Genomic DNA, 25,078 nt, shown 5'->3' on the forward strand with positions numbered 1-25,078 from the left:
TGATCATTGATTGGACTCTTTTTGTTTTTTTATAGTAGTTATTATTTGAGCAAATAGTTAAATTAACAGTAAAGTAGGTTATTTTATAAATAAATAAAAAGATAAAATAGCTATCATTTAACATTTAAGCTATCTAGCTATCATGTCTTGGTTGGTATTTTGATAAAGTAAGATTTTATTTTTTAGTTTATAACACTGCTTCACAACGACTAACCAATATTATGTTGCCTTTCCTCTCAACAAATTAATAGGTTGTGTTCTTTGAAAATTTATACACAAGCAGCTACGCATGAATTATATATCTATACCACTTAACCAACTTCCAAACATTTAATCATATATATATACAAAAAAGCATCACAATTCTTTAATAAATTTAAAGCAAGTTAAGAAGGCTCCATTAATCTATGTACGTAGCAAATTAGCAATAATGTTGTTGCAGTCACCAGGTACATTATAGCATTGCTTTTGAAGTCACCAGGCTGCAACAACATATTATATATATATATATATATATATATATATATATATATCAATCGCTGCATAGTTAATAAAATACGAAGCTACAAAATATGAGGTGGGAGACAACCTAGCTAATTGCTTTTGAAGCTTGAAAAGCAGTTATCTTTTTTGATATAGCTATATATATGCATATAATCATATATATTATTTGCAAGGTCAAGACAATTGAATCTCGGGGAAAAATGAATTAAGGATTCATTAATGATTTGGAATTAAAAAACAATTTTAAAATCTAATATTAGATTTGGAATTAAAAAATAATTTCAAAAAAGTAGGATAGAGCTCTTTAAAAGTTTGGATCGATTGTATCATGATTGATTCGCGACAGATTTTCAAAACTTGAATTTTCTTTATTAAATTTTAAAAACTGATTTTGTTTGATAACAAACTGATCATGCCCATCAAAGGATAACTCAAGGTAATCTGATCAGTTAATTATTAGCTAAATTAGGATAAGTCATCGATCTGCCATCTCTCAAGTTTTTATATTTTGTATAAGAGTCTTAATTATAAACATGCATGGCTATATATACTGTAATTTATATATAGTTGAATGAATATACAGAAATTGACCAGGTGATTACCTAGTCTTATAGATTGATCAGAGGCTCATAAGCACACATAATTAGAAATTAATTAAATACAAGATATATGGAGCATTATTATGCGTTGGTTGTAGTGGCTGCTGCTCTAGCCATGATCAGCTCATCATCATCAGCCTATGGTGCAGATCTGTCAGCCCAAAAATTCTTGGAAGCTCACAACGAAGCGAGAGGTGCAGTGGGGGTTGGGCCTCTCAAGTGGAGCGAGTCCCTGGCCAATCTGGCAAGCCAAGTGGTGAGCAAGCAAAGAGACTACATGGGTTGCCAGAGTGCATCCCTGAGCCTTGACAAGTATGGAATCAACCAGGTGTACTTGGGGGGTGTGGACACGGCGGCAATGACACCGCGCGTGGCGGTGGACTACTGGGTGGCGGAGAACAAGTACTACAACCACACCGACAACTCGTGCTGGCGGGATCGCGATTGCGGGGCCTACACGCAGCTGGTGCGGAACAAGACTTCGGACTTGGGGTGTGCACTGGCCACCTGCGCCAAGGAGCAGACCGGTTTGGGTATCTGTTTTTATTATCCTCCAGGAGATTATTACTTTGCAAGGGCGAGGCCGTACTAATTAATTAAGCTACCTACGTAGTACCTACATGCACAATTAAGTTCGATGTTAATTGTTATGCATGCACCCAACTTAATTATGACAAACAATAAAATGTACGTAGCTAATTCATTTTTGCAGATTAAAATAACTTTTTAAATAAAGTATTAATCACTCAGCTCGTATATACATTCAACCATCAAAATCCCACGATAAATATAAACCTAGCTAGCTAACTCACTTTTCTCACTTCCTTAATTTACGCTTCGTGCACCAGTAGGCAGTAGCGAATTCCAATATTAATCCATTGTATATGTTGCTTGTTTATATAGAATGTGACATATACTGCTTCACAACTACTGAACCAATTTATACATTCATTTAATTTCTTGTACGCCTCCCTAACTAGCAGTTCACTACACAATCTACCATGATTGCCTCCATTAATCCAACTTTCTTGGTGGGATGACTTGAAAAATGATTTTGAGATGATAAATGAATCCTACTTTCTTCGTGGGATACGAAAGTGATTTTCCAAAGATAAAAGGAAATTATAAAAAAAAAAAATCAAAGAGTTTTGTCGTTGAAATGGAGCTATATATAGCTAGTTTGATTCCTTAATTGGGGTAAATCTGATTGGTAACTTTACAATTCTAAAAATTATTGGAATTCTAGCCTTCTAGGTACTAGCCATTCTATAATTTCTATGACATCTATGTATTACGTACGGGTGTCTTAAATTGAAGTCCATACAGTTTTGAAATTTGTTGAAGTGACAACTATATATTAATTCATTTATAGTTGCGAGATTAATTCGATGTATCATTTATACTTACATATTGATCGATACAGTTTCTAATAATCAATAGTAATGGTGCACTTAAAAGTTCACACATTTCATCCACTTGAAGAATATCAACTTAATTGATATCTCATACTGAAACATCAATTTTGACCCAACGGCCAAAAAAGCCTGGCGGACATGAGATATCAATTGATGTTTTCGTAGATATGAATTGATGTTTCAGTATGAGATATCAAGCTGATATGCTCAAGTTACATAATTATCGGTCAAATGATATATATGTTTTATTCATGTGAATATCTTACAAAACTAATTATATGGTTATTTTTTTAAGAATAATGCTATACTTACCACATTTCTTATACCACATTCTTATACCATCTCACGTGTCATTACTTTATTGAACAGAGTTTTTCTTTTTCTTTTTGGGTTTTTATTTTTATTTTTTAGTATCCAATGTATGAATGCCATGTAAGTTGCCACATAAGATGGTATGAAATTATGGTATAAAAATGTGGTATATCTAGCAGTACTGTTTTTTTAATTATTTAGGAGGAGAGAAAATCAAATTTAGGTGCAAAAGGGCAAACTCTATAACCCTTTAAAATGGACTGTAAAAATAACTATTTAGGAGGAGAGAAAATCAAATTTAGATGTAAAAGGGCATACTCTATGACGCTTCAAAATGGACTGTTCATCAACTGCAAACTAATTATATGGTTAAACAATAAAACTCTTCATCCATCGGACCATCACACATGCATATAAATAACGAATTAAACTTATTCAAGTGGTGCCATTATTACCCCATCTTTCAGAGGAAGTTTAAGAAAAAAAAAACTGTGAGGTTTTTAGCATATTTACATAAAGCACCTCAAAGAAATTTTGCTCGCTGATAGTAACCCAAACTTGCCCACAATTCATTCATCTACTACAAAAAATAGGAAGTGTTACTTCACCATGGTTTCAACACTTGGGATTATGGCAGCATTGGTTCGACAATATGAACCTTGATTTGGTTTTGTAGATAGAGCACATAGGGATGTGCGTTTTTAGTTATTTGCCTAAAATAAAATCTTTTGAAACAAGAAAAAAAAAATCACAATCTCATCAACGGAGCTCTCTTTTTCCATATAATTTATTTTTGGAAGAAAGAGTTGATCTGTATCCTCTTGATTTGGTTCTGATTTTTTTTTTTTTTTTTAAGAATACTGAGTGTCTTTTGCCTGCCTATGGATTAAGCAGCAATTCGAAATGTTGACCTATTCAGGAATCTCTGGATCTACGCTTATTTTCAACTCATCTTCTTGTCATTTCTTCCCACACTGTTTTTCTTCTCTCTTTTTATTTTCAAAGAAAAAAAAGATATGAAGTACCTTGAAAATATAAATAAATAATTGTTCCCATGGAACCTTCTCTTCTAATATAAATTGGCCGTTAATACAGATCCAAACCGTTCATTTCTTTCCAGTCAACGGAGTCAATTATAGTGATCCTGCTATTGTGAAAAAATATGCTAGACGTGCTCAATTGGGTGAAATTTTTGAATTAGATCGTTCTACTTTGAAATCCGATGGTGTTTTTCGTAGCAGTCCAAGGGGTTGGTTTACTTTTGGGCATGCTTCGTTTGCTCTGCTCTTCTTCTTCAAACACATTCAAGGGGCGCTTCTAGTTCTGTAGGTGCTTGAAACAATTTTGTCTTCTCCATATTATTATATCTCTAGAGTCAATAATTTTATATGAGGATCCTTCATTACGAGCTTGTACACATTCTTCTAGAGCTACTCGATTAGCTACGGCACTAGGTGCATTTCCCTTATCATCAAAAACTTACAGCAGCTTGCCAAACAAAGGCTAAAAGAAAAAAAAAAAGGAATATTACTGGCGTAACATCTACAATTAGATTCAAAAAGTGTAGGCCTCGGGCAATTTAACAACGAAAAAACTACTTGAATAAAGAGCATAATTAAGACAGATACAGATCATACGAACACATAAATAAATTAATTGAAATTTTTGTTTGATTGAAAGTCTTTTCAAGACCATAAATACGAGCAATGCCATCACCTACTTGAAGTACAATACCAGTATTTAAAACCTTTACTTCTCTATTATATTGCTCAGAGAAGAACTTACCTGCAACAGCAGGTATGCCAGCTGTTATCACACCCCCCATCTCTCTCTCTATCTCTCTCATTCCTTTTCTCTCACTTCTCTCTCTCTGTTACTCTCTTCCTCTCTCTCTCTCTCTATTGGGGATAACACCTGTCCCTATAACAGGAACATGCAAGTTCTTCTCTATTGCTCAATGCGTTCGCGGATAATATTAATTTTATAAAGAAAAAAGAAAAAAGGGTTTTGTTTGAAAAAACAAGAAAAATTCCCCAAAAAAACAAAAAAGTAAAAGAAAAGAAGAAATGCCAAACAGAGCCTTAAGAAATGTTGGAATTACGGTATTTACCTACTGACAATGCATACGCGAATCCTTTGGCTTCTTCTATCCCTCTCTCCCCCCAGGCCCCCACCACCCCAGTCAACGCGGCTGGCTTCGCAGAAAAACCCTACAACCCCAAATTAATTTCCAATCCTCAATTTCTTTATTACAAATTTACATAGTCAACGAATCGAGACCCAAAAACTCAATGCATTGATCGCGTACACAAAAAAGAACAACGCCAACTCCGCCAGTCGCGTTGCTCGAACTTTCGGTTTTTTTTTTGGGTCCACGTATAAATGTCGTCGGAGATCGAGGTCGTCGAGGACGAGGTCCAAACTCGCGATCGCGAATCGGCGGGTGCGTCGGCCAATTCGACGAACAACGGCGACGCCAATGGGATTGGGGAAGAGAGTCTGCGAAACGACGTCTACACGGCGGCTGCGTACGGGGATTTGGAGAAGCTTCAGAGATTGGTGGAGTGCGAGGGTTGCTCTGTTTCCGAGACCGATGGCCTCGGCTACTATGCCCTCCAGTGGGCCGCTCTCAACAACCGCACTGCCGCTGCCCAGTATATTATTGAGGTTGTTATTCACCCTATTTCGTTTTTTGGAGTTTAATGAATTGGGTTTGCTTTCTTTGATGGGTTTATGTAATGCGCTTAAGTTTATCAAAATTTCAGTTATGCTATTGATTGGAGGCATAAGGCATTAAAGATTAAATTTTGTGTTACTTAGTTCAATGTAAATGTCAACTTTTGCTCAGACTTCGTCTCTTCTATCTGATAATTGAAAATGAAATGGGAAACGGTAATTCTTTAACCATTTTGGGTTTAGAACGGTGATTTGTTGACGTTTAGTAAAGGTGTATTTGTGTTGACCATTTTGGTGTTGGGTTTTCTTCATGTTATTTATTTATTTATTGTTATGATCGTTGTTGTTGCTTTTTAAAAATTGAAATACAGAATAAGTGTATTTGCATAACCAGTTTGTTATTGGGTTTCTTAAATGCCAGCACGGAGGAGATGTGAATGCAACAGATCACACGGGGCAGACAGCATTACACTGGTGTGCAGTGCGGGGTGCAATCCAGGTTGCAGAGCTATTACTCCAAGAGGGTGCTCGGGTGAATGCAGCTGATATGTATGGCTATCAGGTTAGTTTTTACCTTCTGTTCCCCTTCACAATCCTAATTGTCTGTGCTTTAGAGAATAGTATGATTTTGTTGGTTTTGGATCTTGGGAGTGAAATTTGATGCAGAATTTGTGAACAAGCATAGTATGTGCTGTGTTTGTATTAGCTATTCTAAGTACAATATGTGCATTGGTAAATAGAAGTTTCAAGGAAATATACGATCCATCAGAACCTGCAATTCAGCTATCTAGGGGCGCATAACCATGTCAAAGTGAAAGTTAGTATAAAATAAGTGATCTTGATAATGTATATCGATGTTGAGCAAGTTCAGAAGTTCAATTTCAGGTTCACATGATTTTGAATCTCATAATTTAATGCGAGCTTTTGCAAACAGCATTTAATTATTTTCTGCAAGTATGGTTGCCGCAAAGGCATCCACTGATACAGCTACGAGTTTACTATTTAATTGAAATTGGATAAGCCAGTTTGGTGTTATCTTGCACTAATTGTTTTAAATTTATATTTTAGGTTCTCAGTTTAGTAACTGAAAACATTTTCCCCCTTTTTGACTGATAAATTGGCTGAAACATATTAATTTTACTGATCAAGTTTGATTTCACCACAGAATACACATGTTGCGGCTCAATATGGTCAGACTGCCTTCCTATACCATATTGTTTCAAAATGGAATGCTGACCCTGATGCTCCCGATAATGATGGAAGAAGCCCTTTACACTGGTATGTGAGAATATTAAGTTATTAACTACATCTTAGTTTATTGTTCTTGGGTAGGAGTATTCTTTTATGTTGCAAAATTCTTTCCCATGCTTATGAAAGAATTTTTTACGTTTTCCTTGTGTGAAGGTAAACTTTTGTTGAAACCAATCACATATTTTATTCTATGTTTGTTCTCTATTTGGTCATATTATTGGGAAATTTCTTGACTGGCAACAAGCTGCTTTCTATTATGGAGCCCTCCATGTCCAGTACAATTTGTAGCATTTTTTTTTATTTATATGTGCACTTTGTTATGGGCATGCATCATGTTTCATTAGGCAGTTCCTGGATAGTAGATAGATTATACGCTTGGCAATGTTTGAATGTGAAACTTTTTTCCCATGTGCATTTCTTATGATAATATAGTCAAAGACTTGTTCTGTTTGCTTTCCTCTGGTTGGCAAAAGCTTGCTCGGCCAGTTTCACCTACTTTCCTAGTATTTTCCAAATTATATGTTTAATTTTCAGATGGAAAATTTGCACAATGCTTAACATGTAAATTTAATTTCTTTTCTTTTGTTGGGTTTAGGGCTGCTTATAAAGGTTTTGCTGATTGTATACGTCTTCTTTTATTTCTGGATGCATATAAAGGACGCCAAGATAAAGAGGGTAAGTACCACCTGCGTTTCATTATTTTACCACTAGGGCAAGGATGCCAAAATATGTTTGTATAATTAACTTATTATGCATAATAATCAATTTCTGGTTGCGTCTGTGCAACTGCAGGTTGCACTCCTTTGCATTGGGCTGCTATCAGGGGTAACTTGGAGGCATGCACAGTGTTGGTACAGGCTGGAAAGAAGGAGGACTTAATGGTTACAGATAACACTGGCCTTACACCAGCACAACTTGCTGCTGATAAGAATCACAGACAAGTTGCTTTTTTCCTTGTAGGTGTTCCATAACCAAAACACTTTTAAATTGGTTAGTAATGTTACTTGTTTGTTCATTGCATTATGTTTCAATACCTTTCCCACTTTGAGGACGTTCATTTTTCGTGCTTTGTAATGATGTGATGAATTGTATTTTTGATTTTTTTCCCGCTCCTTTTATGTTTAGAAAGAATTCCTGGTAAATATCTAAAAACTTTAGGACATGTGGTTGTTGTTTCCCTAGAGAGAGAGAGAGAGAGAGGGGTGTTGTGGTGTTTGGATTTTTGCTTCTTACATGCTTATGTTCTGCCAAGGAACTGGAACTTATAAATGAAAGAATGGAAAGTACTTACATGATCTAATAAATATGATTTTTCAGGGTAATGCTAGAAGGCTTCTTGACAAACGTTGTGATGGGAGCAGTCGTCTCGGGCAACTTTCAAAACTAGGACTTGCACCCTTACTCTGGTGTATAATCTTTGTGCTCCTGGTGACCTATACTCATTCTGTCATCATGGGTATCTCCCTGAGCTTTATATGAAACTTAAATATGTGCCCTTGTTGTCATGATTATATAATACTTACAATGTCTCCCCCTGTCCAACTCGCTTGCAGCACCAAATCTGCCAAAGTTAACAGCCGGATCTCTTTTTATAGCATGGCTAGGAGTTTTCCTGGCAACTGCTGGTCTGGTCATGTTCTATAGGTGTAGCAGGTATGACATATAGAGTAGTTGTGAATTCTTTGACTTCAATTGCAGACTTGATCAGCTGGCCTGGCTATCATGTTGGACATAATTAGGTTTCTTACAAGGACAACCGGGGTTCACATATATTAAGACTATATGGTAGTGAACTTTTATTATTATTAGAGTGCTTATTTGAATATGTGACCAGTATCGTTCTTGTATAGAATTATTGCCATGATTTGTTCAAATCCTGTTCTTGGTGGGCTGCAAGTTCCTTTTTTTATTTTTTTGCTCCTCCTATCACGATGCTTTCATTTTAAGGGTTAGTTCTGCTAACATTGATATATTTCATTGTGGTAAAGATGCCTAAATCAGATTGGCATGTGATCCAATATCATTGCAAATTTTGGCTTCCTGCTTGCTATTGGCTTAACATACTAGAATTGATAAGCATTCACTCTTGGATAATCAGACTGCTGGAAATTTTGTGTCTATGATACTTTTTTTTTTCGGTAACAATGTCTATGATACTTAAGCTGGTTGTAGACTAACCTACACCTATTGAATTGGATATAGCCTACTGCAATGATGGAAAAATAAAGTCTTGTTTTATAGAAGAAGTCATGTATTGTGTGCACACATTAACATTTATGTTTCATGCATGCATAGATATTATGGTGCAGCACTGGGGCATTGTCTCTTAATAAAAATTTTGTTGATTTTTTAAAATTCTTTTATTGCAGCAAGGATCCAGGTTACATCCGAATGAATGTCCATGATTCACAAAATATGAAGGATGATGTGCGTACCATTCTTTTCTTTTTTCCACACCCTCTTTCCATATATAACATATTTAATAATGATTTAATTCATGCATCTTTTGCTGGTTCCTCTTGATTTTCTTATAGGTAAGACTTAATATCATAATTCTCATATAGCAAATGAGAATATAATGTGCTCTTCATTTACACCCTCTAAAAAGTTATGTTAATATGTTGAATTTTTATCTTTTTTTAGGAACCACTTTTGAAGATTGAGATAAATAATCCTGCCTTGCTAGCTGGTAATTGGTCTCAGCTCTGTGCAACATGCAAGGTGCCACCGACTGCTGACCTTTTCAGCTTGTAACCATCTTACGTAGTTGTCTTCAGACTGTTGTCTAACTTGATTTGCATTGCATTGTCATCAGATTGTCAGGCCTCTTCGTGCAAAGCACTGTTCCACTTGCGATCGTTGTGTTGAACAATTTGACCACCATTGCCCTTGGGTATCCAATTGCATTGGCAAGGTGCATTGACATTAATAAGTTCTGTTCCATACATAGTTTTCCAATGTTACCCAATTTTATTAATGAAGAAAACATATGATTTGTTGTTTAGGTATCAAGTGGAATATCTGTTCCCATGAATAAAGTAGAATCTTTGTCAGCATGATGTATATTTTATGAGGTCTTTAATGATTCTTGTAGTCAATTTAGCTATATAATGATTTTAAAATCCTTTTCATCACCTCCTTGACCGTGTGGTTGATCTGTCAATTGCTCTCTTGTAAGTGGTCAAGGATATCATGTCTAATGGTGCAGATAATGGGTTGGTTTCAGCATGGGAAACATTACTATTTTATGCCTGACATGCATAGCTCATAATAATATAATTTCATTTTCATGTTATGATTAATTTACTCTTTATTTTTTCTTCTCTACTTGTTATACAGAAAAACAAAAAGGATTTCTTTATTTTCCTTGTTCTGGAAGTTATGGCAATGTTGATTACTGGAGGGGTTACACTTACAAGTATGTTCTAATTGGCTGACTCTGTTTTTTTTTTTTCCTTAATTTCTTTTGGCATAAAATTGTCTGTGTGCGTATGTGTGTAATCTGCTAAAAGAAATTAATTTCATTTTGCAGGAGTTTGGAGTGATCCAATGAGCCCATCTTCTTTTGGATCATGGATTAATTATGCTGCTACTCATCATGTGGGTGCTATTTCGTTTTTGATTGTGGATATCTTCCTCTTCTTTGGCGTGGCAGTTTTGACTGTTGTACAAGCTTCTCAGGTAAGTCCTTTTTTTGTTCTTGAAAAAAATAAGTCTAGATTATTTGTATCTGTGATAATCTTTGAATTACCTGGTTGCAACCAATGCAAACATGCAATTTAAGATGCTGCATAGTGCATATCTTCATCTGTAAGGGGTTTGTAACAATTTATTATGCAACATTGGCATTTTTTTTGTTGATCCATAATCTTTTTTTTTGTCACAGATATCACAAAATATTACAACTAATGAAATGGCAAATGCGATGCGTTATAACTACCTTAGAGGCCCAGGTGGTCGGTTCAGAAACCCATATGATCATGGGATCAGGAAGAACTGTTCTGATTTCTTGATCAAAGGCTACAACGAAGATGTGGAATATGTTGAAGAATCAGCTCATGATGAGGGGATTGGAATGAGGCATATGCGGCAGAATTCAAACTTGCAAAATGGGGGGGATGCCTATTCTCATCACACGAATGGCAATGGTCATATTGCAATCAATGTAAATTCCAACACAACAGCACATCATGGTCATGTTCATTCTGCTCATTGCAACCATAATAATAACCATGGGAAAACAAAAACTGAAAATGTTCCATTAGGCTTGGGTCTTGGCCTTGGACGGAACACTTCCCGATCTTTTGTAGCTTCATAATCAGGGGTGGAACATAGAAAGGACTAGGAGGAGCATGGCCCCTGTGAACTTTTGAAAGAAAAAAATCAATGTATGTTTATAGAATATGTGTTGAGCATATGCCATTTGTAAAAAACATTTTTTCTTCTCTTCTATCCTATTCTTCTGAAAGATGTTCAATAGTTTACAACATCTTTTCTTTTGTAAATGAATCAAATTCCACCTGAAAGATGTTAATTCTATTTTTAATTATGTTCATGACGTTGATGACTCTTACAATTATGTATAGGGTCATGATTTTGACACCTTGACCTAAGTTCTATCAACTTGCCACCTGACCTGACCCTTGGCTGAGACCTGAAGGTAAGGTAGTATTATGAAAACATGGGGCTTTCGCTAACCCACTGAAATGTATCCAACTGCAAATTTCCCTTCTCTATTCCACCAAACACTAGCTTGGGGTTGAAAATGACATCGCCAATCTAGTCATTTAAGTTATTATACAATTGCGCAACTTGTTTCTTGCAAGTTTCTTTATTGTTACCATCATTGTTAATTATCATTATCTTTGTATGATTGTATGATTATCCCAATAGTCTTCTGCAAATTGTGGTCAAACAGGAAAAGCATTGCTTGCAACATAATTCTTCTTTTCTTCAACATCATTTATGTTGAGTCGCTTATGCACTTTCCTCCTGTCATTGCTAAAGACAATGGTAATATTTAAGCACCAACATCTATTATATATGCATCATACGATTCATGCCGGCCAGTTTTACTTTTAGTTTATTTTTTAAAAATAAGAATAAAAAAATAATCAATCACTTTAGAATAAGGATAAGTAGAATCAATAAAAAGAAATAAAGGTGAGAGCGGTAGGACTTAGGAGTGGATGAAACTGAAGTAAAAGAATCAAACTCTAAACCCATTTTAATCATAATTGATGACCTCATTTATCCTGCTTATGATTTAATTTATGCACAAAATAAAACCTCGTAAAAACGCTTTGTAAATATTAGTGTAATGCCAAAGAAATTAGTATCAATCTTATAAAAAAGCTTTTTCCTCCCTTCCTAATCAATAGAAAGGAAAGGACAAAAGAAAGAGAGTATAAAAAGGGATTAAAACGACACCGTTCCAAAGTTCCCTTCCAAGTAATAGGCCCATTATTATATTTTTTGTTGGGTCAAGTAGGCCCATTAGTTAGTCTAGATACTATTCCATGCGGCAATGCCATTGCCCTGCTCTTCCCGCCGGAAGAAAAGCAGAAAACGACAGTCAGTGGGTGGGACCCACAGAAGAGGCATGGCGTGTCTCTCTCTTATCTCATTTTCTCTCTTTCAGGAGATAAAGCTAATCACGAGTAGAGTAGACTGACGAAACCGCGCGAATGGCCACGTGGCGAAGATCGGGTGGGGGTTCGTGTTCGTTTCTCACCTCACTCTTTCTCTCTCCTTCTTAGTCTTTGTTCTCTCTTCTTCCTCTTGCCGAGTCCTAACTCCTAACACCCCCCGATTCATTGCTGTTTCAGTTTCAGTCTCTGTCGCTCTCTCTTTTTGATGTTTAAATGATCGGTGAGACCTCTGCTTGTGTTTGTTTTTATTGTATTGATAATTCATAATTAAACGCTGTTGTTTAGCTGATACTGTACACTCTGTTTCTGTTTGTTAACCGAGAATCACTATATGTTAGAAACCGAAAAAAAAAAAAAGAGTAAAATTTTGAATCATCATATTTGCTTTATTCTTTTTGTTCGTGAAAAGTGAAAATTCCATGCTATTTAGCTTTACATATCTTATATATGCTCGGTACATGGTATTTATGTATATATACATGTATATTTTAATTTCGATCAGTATTGATGTATGTTATTATGATTCGTGTATTTAAGGTGATTTAAGATTTGGGTAATTTTTCTTTGTTCATTTGTTGTTGAGAAAGTATTTCCGTTACCACTGGTTTGGCAGTTCTTAGTTCTACTGTACAGCTATGTGACCATGTCAATTGTCATGACGTGCTTTAGTGCTTTCACCACATTTTATGTTCAGGGTATGTGTTTTGTTTGTTTGTTTTGTGATGTAAATACCATAATGTTTGTTTCTTTGCCTTCCAGGGTGAAGGAGAGTTCATGCCCCTGATCGGCTGTTCTGGAATGGGCTGCAATAATATTATTTTCTGCGCATTTCATGAGATTAGTTGATAATTTACCACAAAGTTAGATGATGGGGGGAATTTGTTCAAGGAAGAGAGACCAACCGGTCATAGAAGATGGCGTTCGTAGAGTAGCATCTGGAAGATATTTTAAAAGTAGCAGTTCAAAATGGCTGGGAACTTCATCTGTTCGACCCACTGTAGAACGGCCTCCAGGAGGTGCAGGCATTTGCCCATCTCTCTTGGAATTATGCATTTGTAAAATATGCCAGGTACTTGCTTTCTGTGGCATGTGAGCTTGTGCCTGTGTCTGTGGGATTATACATGAGTCATTTTCAGATGGTGGTGATTCCTGGTCTTATATATGTATCTCTGTTACAGGACATTGACAAATATAGTTCGTTTTCAATGCTGCCAAGGGATGTTAGCCAGCAGATCTTTAACGAATTGGTCTGTTCCCAGTCTCTTACCGATGTTTCTCTCGAAGCTTTTAGAGATTGCGCTCTCGAGGTAATGGGCTTGGGGATGGTTAAAAAAAATCTTAAAATTTTGAAAGGCTTGTCTTTTATTAGGTTTCTATTTTGCAACTGCAGGATGTTTGTTTGGGTGAATTCCCTGCTGTGAAAGATAGTTGGATGGATGTCATCTCTTCACAAGGTTCATCTTTGCTTTCAGTTGATCTTTCTGGTTCTGAGGTGACAGATTCTGGATTGGCACTTCTGAAAGACTGCTCAAACCTCCAAGCGTTAACTTATAATTACTGTGACCATGTTTCAGAACATGGACTTAAACACATAAGTGGTAACATCTCTATTTTTTTTCTTTAATGTTTTATGGATTGTATTTAGGCTATTTTAGCACTAAAACTTTTGCTCATTGATCTCATTAGTTATATAATTTGATCCTTTATCTGAGTAGGTTTTATCAGTGAAGTCCTTCCTACACCTCTGTCCTGAAATAAAGTCTGGCTGTTCATCTTTGTTAAAATGTAGCATGTAGAAACTTAATTGGAATAAAAAATGTCCTTGTTACCTGAAAAGAATGATGTAGTATCTAGAAAATCCAACCACAAACAAATCTTAAGCACAAGATCACCAACTAACATTTTGATGATTATAATTGTTTGGAGACATTTGGGAAGTTGCAAAGAACCTCATTTGCTTGTTAATCCATATCATGGGAAATTGGCCATCTAAGTGCTATTGCAAAGGATTGGTGCATTAACTCTTCTATGTGCTGATTGTTAATCCAATTGGCTTTTAGTTTATACTGGAATCACATAGGCCGTGCCTTCGCTTCTATATTTCCAACAACTAATATCACTTGGATAGTCTTTTGTATCAGTTAAATTCTTTATAGTGGCTAATTTTTGTTGGGTGATGTGAATACTTATTTTGGCCTTGTTCTGTAGGTCTTTCAAACTTGACATCTTTGAGCTTTAAAAGGAGCAATGCAATAAGTGCTGAAGGGATGCGTGCTTTCTCCAGCTTGGTTAACTTGGAAAAGTTGGACCTCGAGAGGTGTTCAGAAATTCATGGTGGATTTGTTCATCTTAAAGGTTTATCCTGTTTAAAAAGTGAATTATGTCTGTTTAAGTAAACAGAAGTTCTCATCTTAGTCTCAATCATCAACTTACATGAACTTGCACCTAAAGAGGTGTTCATTAAGACATTTTGCATTTCTTATTTGTGAGAATGTATGGTTGAAATGTGAACCTTGAACAGTATATCAAAAGAACATGAGCTTATGTCATGCAAGGAAAAGCTAAAAAATGATGTGGATCTTGAATTCTTTTTTCTTGGGGTCCTGCCTGTTTAAAGATTGTGTTTGTTCATCTTAAAGGTTTGTCCTGCTTAAAAATTATACCATGGCTTACTAAATGAAACTTCTCATCCTAGTCTCAATCGTCGACTTTTGTGTTCTAGGTGTTCCTTAAGACATTTTGCATGCATTATTTGTACGAATATAAGGTTGAAGTGTGGGCCTTGAATTACATCAAAAGAATTTCAACTTATGTCCAGCAAGGAAAAACTAATGTATAACATATGGCATTAGATTGAACTTGGTGAATTTGGTGAGTAGCTACTCATTGATTTTGGGTTTAACTTGTTATAGTTATATTTTTGCAGGCTTAATGAAGCTAAAGTCTCTTAATGTTAGATGTTGTAAATGCATCACAGATTCAGATTTGAAGGCCATATCAGGTAATTTTTGTTATAATTCATTGCATTCTTTTATGATTAATAATTATGCTATGATTTTAGTGTCAGAAATGCAGTATTCTAGAGTCTCCTCAGAGTATTCTGGACACCTAAAGTTTGACCTACATTTTGAGAGCACCTAAGTTATAATGTCCTGCTACATCCAATTGTTTTTTTTTTTTTTGTTTTTTTTCAAATTGTCCCTATTAGGGATCAGATTTATTGTTCAGAAAGAGGAAGCTGCAAGAAAGTTTCACCTTCAATGATTTTCCTAGACTGAAATTTGTTCGGCATTGATTTTATTTCTTGCTTAATTGCACAAATATCATTTTGGATAAACTCTTCTTGACACTCTTATTTTTGTATTTCTCAGGGCTTACTAACCTGAGTGAGTTACAGATATCCAACTGTAACATTACTGATTCTGGAGTTTCTTATTTGAAAGGTATTCCATAGTTTTTCTAGTTGTCAATGCATCAATAGTTTCTGCTTCTCTCAATTTCTGTTTTTTTCTTATTTGTTTGTGTACACACACACACACACACACATTCAAAGTTCAAACACAAGCATAGACACTTTATATATGCAATTAGAAGAGTAGGATGGTGACACTACTTAAACAGTGACTATGATAGAGAGAGAATCCAACTTTGATGCACTACCATCTTAGCTCAAGCTGTAGAGGAGCAACAACTGCTGATGCCCCTATTTTTAGGAGTATTTCTTCTTCTTTATTATTATTTATTATTATTATTATCATTGACGGTACTAAGATAAAATAAAAGGAAAAAGCCATATACAGGAATTTTTCTAGGGGAGAGCAAGGAAAATCCAGCATCCTATTTGAAATTATCATACTGTTTTCTTTAGGGTATCAATTTGCTGGATCATTTCGGTTTATCCCTCATAATTTTTGTTTATCTTTACCTCTCTAAGACTCAATTGCTCAGCTTTCATTTGTGCATGGCAGGCTTGCACAAGCTTAATATGCTGAATTTAGAGGGATGCAATGTTACTGCTGCATGTCTGGAATCTATTTCAGGTTTTCTTTCTCTTTGCTGTTTTATGCTTTCTAATGATTCTGTTAATAGCATTGATAATTATTCTAAAGACTGCTACAAGCTTTGAAGTGAAAGATTCACTTTAATATTCCTAGAAAATGTGCTTAAATTGCATATCTTTCAACAAACTTCTTAAAGGTATCTATTGCACTGTTAATTTAGTTGATATAGAATTTGTGTGTCCTATGATATGTTAAAACTAATTGATTCTGGTGCAGTTCTTGTTGCCCTGGCATACTTAAATCTCAACAGATGTGGTCTATCTGATGAAGGATGCGATAAGTTTTCTGGTGAGTGACAATAGGACAATGGATCTGGTTATTTGTTTAACAGATTTGCCCCTTTTTTTTTTAACTGGCTGAATAATTGGTAATCTTGATTTTGCATACTAACCATATTTCTACAGGACTTACAAAATTGAGGGTTTTGAGCTTGGGATTCAACAATATCACAGATGCATGTTTGGTGCATCTAAAAGGTTCTCTCTTTCCCCCCTCCCTCCCTTCTTCCATCCTTCTCTGATTTCACATTTGATCTGTTTTAGCTACTTAATGTAGAAATATTAATTGACTGTGGGACCACCAGCTTGTGCTATAGTTTATGTGGAGTAAATAAATAGTTGCAAATTCTTCTATCTAAGATGATCTTGCTCTTGTGCATATTTACCGAAGGAATATTCGGTATAATATGTTTTTCAGTCCCAGCTGACCAAAATGCATGAGATAAATTGCTCTCAACTTTTTGATAGTGGTCATAAATTTAATTTGTATTTGGTGTCGCTTCTAGCAGGTTTAACGAATCTGGAGAGCTTGAATCTGGATTCCTGTAAGATAGGTGACGAGGGTCTTGCTAATTTGGCAGGTTTACTATTCTGGTTCTACCCTTTTTCATTTTGGATGACAGTGATATTGTTTAAATGGGCTGGGTTTTTTTTCAAATATTTTCAATTGGGATGGAAGTGTGGCGTTGGTGCTTCAATCCTAACACTAGCATATCTTGTTTTACAAAGGTTAGATGCTTAAGAATGAAAGATAGTTGCCTTCAAGTTTCAACTGCATGCATTTGACTAATCTGAGCATGTCTTCTTTGTCAATTCAAATTGACAACTTCATGTTCATTTTCACTTAGGATTGTGTTCTTTATATCTGAAATCCCTGCTCGGGCTTGTAAAGGGGGATATATATATACAGGTGTAGTTGATGTTGATAGTGTTCATTAGGTTCCCATCCCTATGTTTAACCAAACACTAAAAAAATTTGTAACAGTGTTTATTTTTCCAAGAATTTGATAATTTGTGGGGATACTTTGTCCTTTTTAGTAACTGTAGGGTTTCCTCAGTAGCTGAAAATGTAGGAAGTAATAATCTGGATTTGGAATACTGATTTTGCTGGGAATTTTGTGCATACTCTGGCATTCTTTTGACTAGATGGTATCACCTTGTAACAGAACATGCCGACCTATCTGAGTTTATGTTGGTCTTTTTCTATTCAGGCCTTACACTCTTGAAGAACCTGGAGCTGTCTGATACTGAAGTTGGAAGCAATGGGCTTCGCCATATCTCAGGTGAGGGTTGTATTCCTGCATAAAGTTGGCTGTGTTCATGATTTGAATGTTTCTTCGTTCAGTGTAAATATTGAATATGCTGCAGCTATGGTTTCACGCTACATTGGTATTTTGTAATTTGAATTTTTGAAATATTTTTACACCAAGTTCCTATTAATTTTCAAAGATTAAATGTACCTTAAAATTTGAAAATTATAAAAATCTTACAAGTAACCATTTTTGTTTTTTGATCTATTGAGCATATGAAAATTTTATATTAATAATCCATTATCCCCTCAGGGATTCTAACATATATTGTTTTTTAAACATTAGTTGATTTGGGTTGTCATTGCTTCCAGGTTTGACCAATCTAGAGAATTTGAACCTGTCGTTCACTCTAGTAACTGACACTGGTTTAAAAAAGTTATCTGGACTGACATCTCTCAAATCACTTAATCTGGATGCTCGCCAAATTACTGATGCTGGACTTGCTGTTATTACAAGTAAGGATTTTCGTGTATTTTAAGTTGTACTGCTCCTTTGAATGCAAGAGTTCTCTATAAGCAACTAGTTAGTTTGGGTGAAACATCTGGGTATGCTCGTACTTTGAGGTCTTTAGAATTTAAGGTAGTCTAGATGTATCTTTCATTAAATTATATGCTTTATGTTGATGTAGTTATGATGAATTATGCGTCCCGATTTTTGTGCTGACTGCTAACCACTAATATGGACTTTGGAGGTGTATATTTCCCTTGCCTGGGCTTGCAACCCCTATTTTAGGCCAAGATGGGTGGATCTGTAGATAATATGGGTTTCAGTTTAAGTGGAGACTGAGGTAGTCCATGTCATAAGTCAACTTTGTGTGCATGTAAGATAGGCTTATGCTTCTAGGCAGGTGACTTATGATTGAAGCATGGAGGTGTACTCAAATTGATCCATGTTCTTCTTTTTTTTTGGCTGTCAGAAAAGTGATCATATTCTTCTAAAGAGCAAACTTTATAGAAATATTTCGCATCAAAATTTCTATATTCTTAATGACGAATTGTAGCTTCCCCCACTTCCCTTGTGTTTGGTTGAAGCTTGAAGCCTTTTGTGCCAGTCATAGTATTTACACTCTTGCTGATGCAGGTCTTACTGGCTTGACACACCTGGATCTTTTTGGCGCTCGCATTTCGGATTCTGGAGCAAACAGTTTAAAATGTATGGTATAAGATTTGCAGTATGATCTTCATTTATTTATATAATGAATCCTCATTCCTTGTTCTATGTAACTTTCCTGTGGTGTTCTCTCCATCCGCTGAGGGCTTCTGGTCCGAATCCTGATCTCCCTATGTGGGGGGATTACATGTACGAGAAAGTAACCAAATGCAATAGCAAGGAATCCTCTCATTTGAAAGTTCATACTTCATATTCCTATATGTTTTTGTGCAAACAGACTTCAAGAACCTTCAATCTCTTGAAATATGCGGAGGAGGATTGACTGATTCTGGGGTGAAGAATATCAAAGATCTTGTCTGTCTGACATGGCTAAATTTGTCGCAGAACTGCAACCTGACAGATAAATCCTTGGAATTTATTTCTGGTATTTTTGGTTTCTCTTTTCTGATTTTTCTTGTACTAGGGCTTGTTGTCATACAAGAATTATATTTGTGTGATGGATGGAGCACAAATAGTTTGGACTGTCAAGTGTTTGGTTCCCACTAAGGATTATCTTTATTATAAGTTGCACTTAGTTTTGACACATTGCACTGCATTTATTGAACTGAATGATGTTGTTAAATGCAGGATTGACTGCATTGGTGTCGTTAAATATTTCAAATTCTCGCATTACCAATGAGGGATTGCAGTATTTAAAGCCTTTGAAGAATTTACGTTCACTGACCTTGGAATCTTGCAAGGTGACTGCTCCTGAAATCAGGAAGCTTCAGTCAGCTGCACTCCCCAATCTAGTAAGCTTTCGGCCAGAATAGATTGGAAGCTTTGTCAGATATGATGTAAATAGCCTGCTATCTGCGTGGATAGCTTTGTGTACAGGTTAATAATAATTCCATATAGAAAGAGAAAGGGGCCAAAATTTCTGGATGGAATAACCATTTTCATAAATGTACAGATGGCCTATATCTGGATGTACGTTTTGTTAGCTTCCAACTTTAAATCTCTTTGACATAGAAGTGTATATATAAATATTTATGTTAATGAAAACATATTGTGCTGCAACTGAACCCCAAAACTTGGGGTTGAGGTTATATTGATCTTTAAGTAAATCTTGATGAGAATTGAGATACGTTTATGCATGGAAGTGGGTCAAGGGGTGTTTGAGTTCAGTTATCAATTATCATAGGCTTTAGGGGTAGATTTATAATGTGATCACCGAAGTCCACTTCATCTTTTTTACATTTACTATAAAAAAAATATTAAAATAAAAAATGTGGGTATGTATTTCGGGCATCAGGGTGCCTGTGACTATGAAATGCTGGATTCATAATTTGTGAAGCACAAATGCAGGTTGGCCAAACATCGATGATTTGATGGACAATTTTGTTCTTGAGTTTTGGCGAAAATGTATGAGCGTGTTTACATGTTTTCTTACATACATGGATAAGCAAGCATAAAGAGAGAGAGAGAGAGAGAGAGAGAGAGAGCTATTAAAAAATGACAGAGCCTCATTACTCCAATACAAGTTTTTCCCCTAAAAAACACTACAGACACAAAATAATTCAAGTTATACTTACACCCCACACTAGTATCAAACTATAAATAAATAAAATAAAAAATCAAGAACATGCCACCATAGATGCTTCAATTACATAAAACAATATTCTGACAGAAACTGTAAAGCGATGTGGATGAAGGGCAGAAGCTAACTAAAATGAAGACCTGCAACTTCACCTCGAACCTCCTAATGTAAAATGAGAATGGAAAATTGTTTTCTCCGAACAACTACTAGGAATAAAAATTTGGATCCACAACTATCCACTGTTTATAGAAACTACGAGGCCATAGCTGAAAGCCTGAAACTTTACAGGGCAGTAGCAAGAAAACCTGCAGAAGTCAGAAGAGACAATCCACATGAAATTGTAACCACGACATGACCAAAAGAAAAGGGGAAAAATGAACAATTCAAGGTATATGCCACACAAGAGAGTTATAAGCTCATGCCTACCTCAATATGCACGACTATATGCTCCATGGAATGGGGCAGTAAAAGTGTGTGTATTCAATGCTATCATTTTAAGCATGCTCCAAGGCAGAATAAAGTTTCAAAACTCGTCTTCGAAGTAATGGTTCCAACCGGAATGATGGAATTCCACTCTGCCACTTTTTAGCTTCGTACATCTCGTTCCATGCCTGTACTATCTCATCAATTTTGAACCCCAGACCTGCAATAATAGAAAAATGAGCAACTAGATGTCTAAGCTACTTAAAGGTAGCAGATAATTAGTTTCAAGTGCAAAAGACTGAATTGTGTCACCTTCCAATGCATTATCATTTGAAGGGTGGTTTTTAACCATAACAGCTATATCTGTTGGAGAAGCCCCAGCAAGTCCAAATTTCTCAACTGCAACTTCTAAACATTCGTTCCATACAGGGAGCCCCAATTTGAATTCCACAATAGATCGCTCATAGAGCATGGTGCCCCATAGGAGGTTTATCTGAGACCTCATGGTTGTAGCCTGTTCTGCGGCTTCATTTGCTGATATGTCTTTGAACATCCCATCCAAACCCATTTTCTGCAACTGGGTTTTAACAGTACTTGGCCTGGAGAGTTCACTCAGGCGTTGCTCTTCCATTTCCTCCCACAGCTGCATGCCTTTTTCCATACTGTCTTCAGCATAGTTATAAAGTCGTAGAACCTCTGTAGATGGCCACGTCTCCAAATCAACATTGCTGCTAATTGCATAATACCAAGAAAGTTTTGCCTGTTCAAACTGCTGTTGCCCAAGGGCCAGATAGCCTTCATAGAAGTCTGGTTTGATCTGCAGCGCTTCTTCATATCTCCTTCCTGCTTCTATGTATTCTTTTTGTGCCCAATCATATGCAGTTTTGATATTTGAAATGATAGATTCTTTTAAAGAATCTTCTGTGAAATACACCTTCTTCCTTGCCCTGGCCATGTGAACATTTCCCCAGTTGAACAGGGCTAAAGCTGCCATTTCTTGGAACTTCCCTCCAGCTATGCCAAAAAGGTCTTGGGCTTCTTCACTTGTAACTGTCTCTTCCATAGCCTCCGAGTAAAGCTTGATTCCAAGTTCATGAAGATCTAAGTATGTATCAGATTCCAACCCAGCATAGTTCTTGAACAGCTGAGCAAAATGGATTATCCAATCCTCAATGCAAGATGGCCCCTTCATATCCTTGTGCTTTACCATGCTACCATTCTCAGATACATCATTTTGCTGCACAGGCATGTACGCTTCAATTTTCAGTTCCTCAAAGAATGGATCCTGCTCAGGCCTAACTTCTACTATGTACAGCCTGACAGAGCCTTGTGATTCTACTGATCCTTCAGCCCATCTCAGTTCTTCATTAGTGGTGATTGTGACCAAATCACCTTCTGGGTCTCTATATTTGATAAGAACTGCTCTTGAGCTTGGAAACCGATCACGGATGACCTCTCTTAGTTGCAGGAGGGTGCAATTTACTGGCAACTGAGCCCATCTTATATCCTCTCCAAACACCAATTTCACACTTCTTTTAGGCACTTCTTCCTTTGTACTACAGATTTTCTCCTCCACAACTAGCTTGACCTCTGCCTTCTTTTCCTCAGCTAAATTTACAGCCTTCGTTTCCTCAGCTATTTCCACAGGCCTCTTTTCCTCAATATTGTCCTCAGGCTTCTCCTCAATATTTTCCTCAGCCTTCTTCTCTTCATTTTTGTTGCCCTTCTTCTTCCGACTCTTCAATTTCATCACTTTCTTTGGCTGCATAGCATAAGTTGGTTCAACATAATCTGGAGGCAACTCAATTACTGTGTCATTCACCCTCAGTCCCTTCGTCTCGAGTACCTTTTTCACTCTTTCTGCAACCTCTATTGCCGTGACATTGTTTGGCTCCATGTTCAAGACGGTAGTAACATCTCTCAAAGCCAAATCCAACCTATTCAAAGCCTCATAACACTTTGCCCTCTTCAACAGTGCCTTGCTATACTTGGGTGTGACTTCAAGAGCCAAATTACACTCATTGATAGCCCTGGGGTACTCGCTCAGCCCTATCTGCATATAGCAGGTTGCCATGTTACTCCGAAGATAGGATACATCGATATGATTTCTTGGAAGCAATTTGAGGGCTTTCTCATACTTCAACATAGCCCCTTCATGGTCCCTCTTCTGAAACAATTTGTTCCCCTCGTCCTTCAGTTCTTGAGACATTGAAATGAAAACTGCTGTGTCCTTATCATAGGCTTTTGGGCTGTTATCCCCAATTTTGCTTTGATGTGGACTATCACCTGATTTTTCTCCTGCATTTTTCTTCTTTTTTTCACTTTGCTTCCCCATCATGCATTCAACAATTCATACAAAAAATTTAAGCCAGAAACAAAACAAAACTAATACTTAATCTTGCTACAGACCTGGATGCTAAGAACTCACTAGCTGATCCAATTAAGTAAACAGGGATACTTACACATAACAAACCAATTCCAAAACCAGAAACAAGATCCTTACAATTCAATCCAATATTAATACAAAAAATCAGAAAAGGACCAGCAAACCAAAACCAAAGCACTTTTCCCAGAAGCCAATTCCAACAAGGACCTCCTTTTGTGGGCTCAATTGCTATGAAAGAAGTTCAAAAGGTTGAGCTACTCCCTTCTAGCTCAAGTGGGCTTTCTTTCCTCAACCATAACAGCATAAATTCAAGACACCGGACTTAAAACACAAGCAAAAACAAGAATTTCCTTCCCTCTAAATCAGGATTTGTTACTGGCTATCCAAGAACAAACAAATCCCAATTCAGAGAGAAACAACCAACCCCCAATTCAGCTCAGAACAGAAAAACTTATCTGGGAATTGAATTCTGGTGAAGAAGCTTCAGATGTTACAGGAAAACTCGGACGAGAAAATGTGTGGGATAATGGGATGCCAGAAATGGAAGGAAAAAGCAATCCAATGTCCGCTGGCGCTTTTATAATGTGTTGGAGGAACAACATTTTCACTGCTTAACGTAAACGCCACAAAAGCAGAGAAGAACGTGATAATTTAATTTTCTTTTTTTTATTCATCAAATAACATAAATTATTATTAAAGGAAAGAAAATTAATGTTTAACATGCTGGGTCCCGCGTTTCCGTGATTTCCAAGTTTCTTGGGGCCGTTGGATCAGGCATTGGATCCGTCTGTGAGCTGTTTACCTCTTTGGAGTTGGCTTCTGTTAGTTAGTTTCAAAGGAGGACGTAATCCAATTGACAATTAAATTAAGTAAAATTTAGAGATAATATTTACTATTATAAAATCAGAAGAATGATTTAGTGTTATAGGATTCGCTGAGAATGAGATTATTCAGTATATCATTCATTCAACAAAATAAGTCACGTAAAAATAACTTAATAAATAAGAATATTTAAAAAATAAAAAAAAGACACCCTACCACCTTAAAATATAGAATAAATAATGAGAAATTATAAAATACTAAAAACAAAATAAAATAAAAAAAGTAAAAATGCAAATTGATACCCGCGTAGAGTGTGCCAATAGACTAGTAATAATTTAACCAACATCAATTTTTTATTTAATATTGTTATTTTAAGTTGTAATTTTATGTGTTTTCAACAGTAAACATCCGAAAAATGAAAGAATGGATGGATTAAAAATTGACTGCAATTAACTAATGACTGATAATAAAAAAAAATAAAAAAAGGAAAAGAAAAAGGATTGTTCCCCACGTGGCCCATTGAGCATGTGAAGAAGCAAAAGTAACGAACTATGGCGGGACCCATTGAACCGCCAATCAGAAAGCAGAAGCAGTTGGCATAGTTCACAGACGAGTTAAGGTGTGTAGGCGTGTGGGTTATCTTGACAGCCTGTTGACGAAGCTCAAAGCCTCGAAGCCTAACATTTCTACACTTTTTGCAA

General features: G+C 36.1%; 3 protein-coding genes and 1 pseudogene across 4 annotated transcripts; 3 read left to right on the forward strand and 1 right to left on the reverse strand.

The window, feature by feature from the left end:
* Positions 1-1,173: 1,173 nt before the first annotated feature.
* On the forward strand, positions 1,174-1,695 carry LOC147285701 (STS14 protein pseudogene; annotated as a pseudogene).
* A 3,321-nt stretch (positions 1,696-5,016) lies between these two features.
* TIP1 (Ankyrin repeat family protein with DHHC zinc finger domain-containing protein) lies at positions 5,017-11,316 on the forward strand. Its single transcript, XM_086243344.1, has 13 exons — positions 5,017-5,497; positions 5,928-6,068; positions 6,672-6,784; positions 7,353-7,432; positions 7,550-7,713; positions 8,075-8,213; positions 8,311-8,410; positions 9,127-9,184; positions 9,401-9,478; positions 9,573-9,671; positions 10,097-10,175; positions 10,290-10,438; positions 10,644-11,316. The coding sequence occupies exons 1-13, from the start codon at positions 5,213-5,215 to the stop codon at positions 11,073-11,075; spliced, it is 1,917 nt and encodes a 638-aa protein (XP_086099470.1). The 5' UTR covers positions 5,017-5,212; the 3' UTR covers positions 11,076-11,316.
* Positions 11,317-12,418: 1,102 nt separating this feature from the next.
* Positions 12,419-20,303, forward strand: LOC147285703 (uncharacterized). 2 transcript variants are annotated; one of them, XM_086244358.1, is made up of 16 exons: positions 12,419-12,628; positions 13,168-13,477; positions 13,587-13,715; positions 13,799-14,006; positions 14,617-14,763; positions 15,335-15,409; positions 15,780-15,851; positions 16,377-16,448; positions 16,686-16,757; positions 16,874-16,945; positions 17,254-17,328; positions 17,959-18,030; positions 18,369-18,512; positions 19,138-19,209; positions 19,445-19,591; positions 19,795-20,303. In XM_086244358.1, the coding sequence occupies exons 2-16, from the start codon at positions 13,274-13,276 to the stop codon at positions 19,977-19,979; spliced, it is 1,746 nt and encodes a 581-aa protein (XP_086100484.1). In that variant the 5' UTR covers positions 12,419-12,628; positions 13,168-13,273; the 3' UTR covers positions 19,980-20,303. The 2 variants fall into 2 exon arrangements, with proteins under 2 accessions (XP_086100484.1, XP_086100485.1); XM_086244359.1 differs by having other exon boundaries at positions 12,420-12,628; positions 17,257-17,328.
* Positions 20,304-20,654: 351 nt separating this feature from the next.
* Positions 20,655-24,157, reverse strand: PHOX3 (Octicosapeptide/Phox/Bem1p (PB1) domain-containing protein / tetratricopeptide repeat (TPR)-containing protein). The gene is made up of 3 exons (XM_086245390.1): positions 21,482-24,157; positions 21,173-21,389; positions 20,655-21,051 (listed from the first exon to the last, which is right to left on the reverse strand). Exons 1-2 carry the CDS (start codon positions 23,505-23,507, stop codon positions 21,241-21,243), a joined length of 2,175 nt encoding a protein of 724 aa, XP_086101516.1. The 5' UTR covers positions 23,508-24,157; the 3' UTR covers positions 20,655-21,051; positions 21,173-21,240.
* Between the last annotated feature and the right edge of the window lie 921 nt (positions 24,158-25,078).

The sequence above is a fragment of the Dryas octopetala genome, chromosome 5 (genome assembly GCF_963921425.1).
Source record: "Dryas octopetala chromosome 5, drDryOcto1.1, whole genome shotgun sequence".
Lineage (NCBI taxonomy): Eukaryota > Viridiplantae > Streptophyta > Magnoliopsida > Rosales > Rosaceae > Dryas > Dryas octopetala.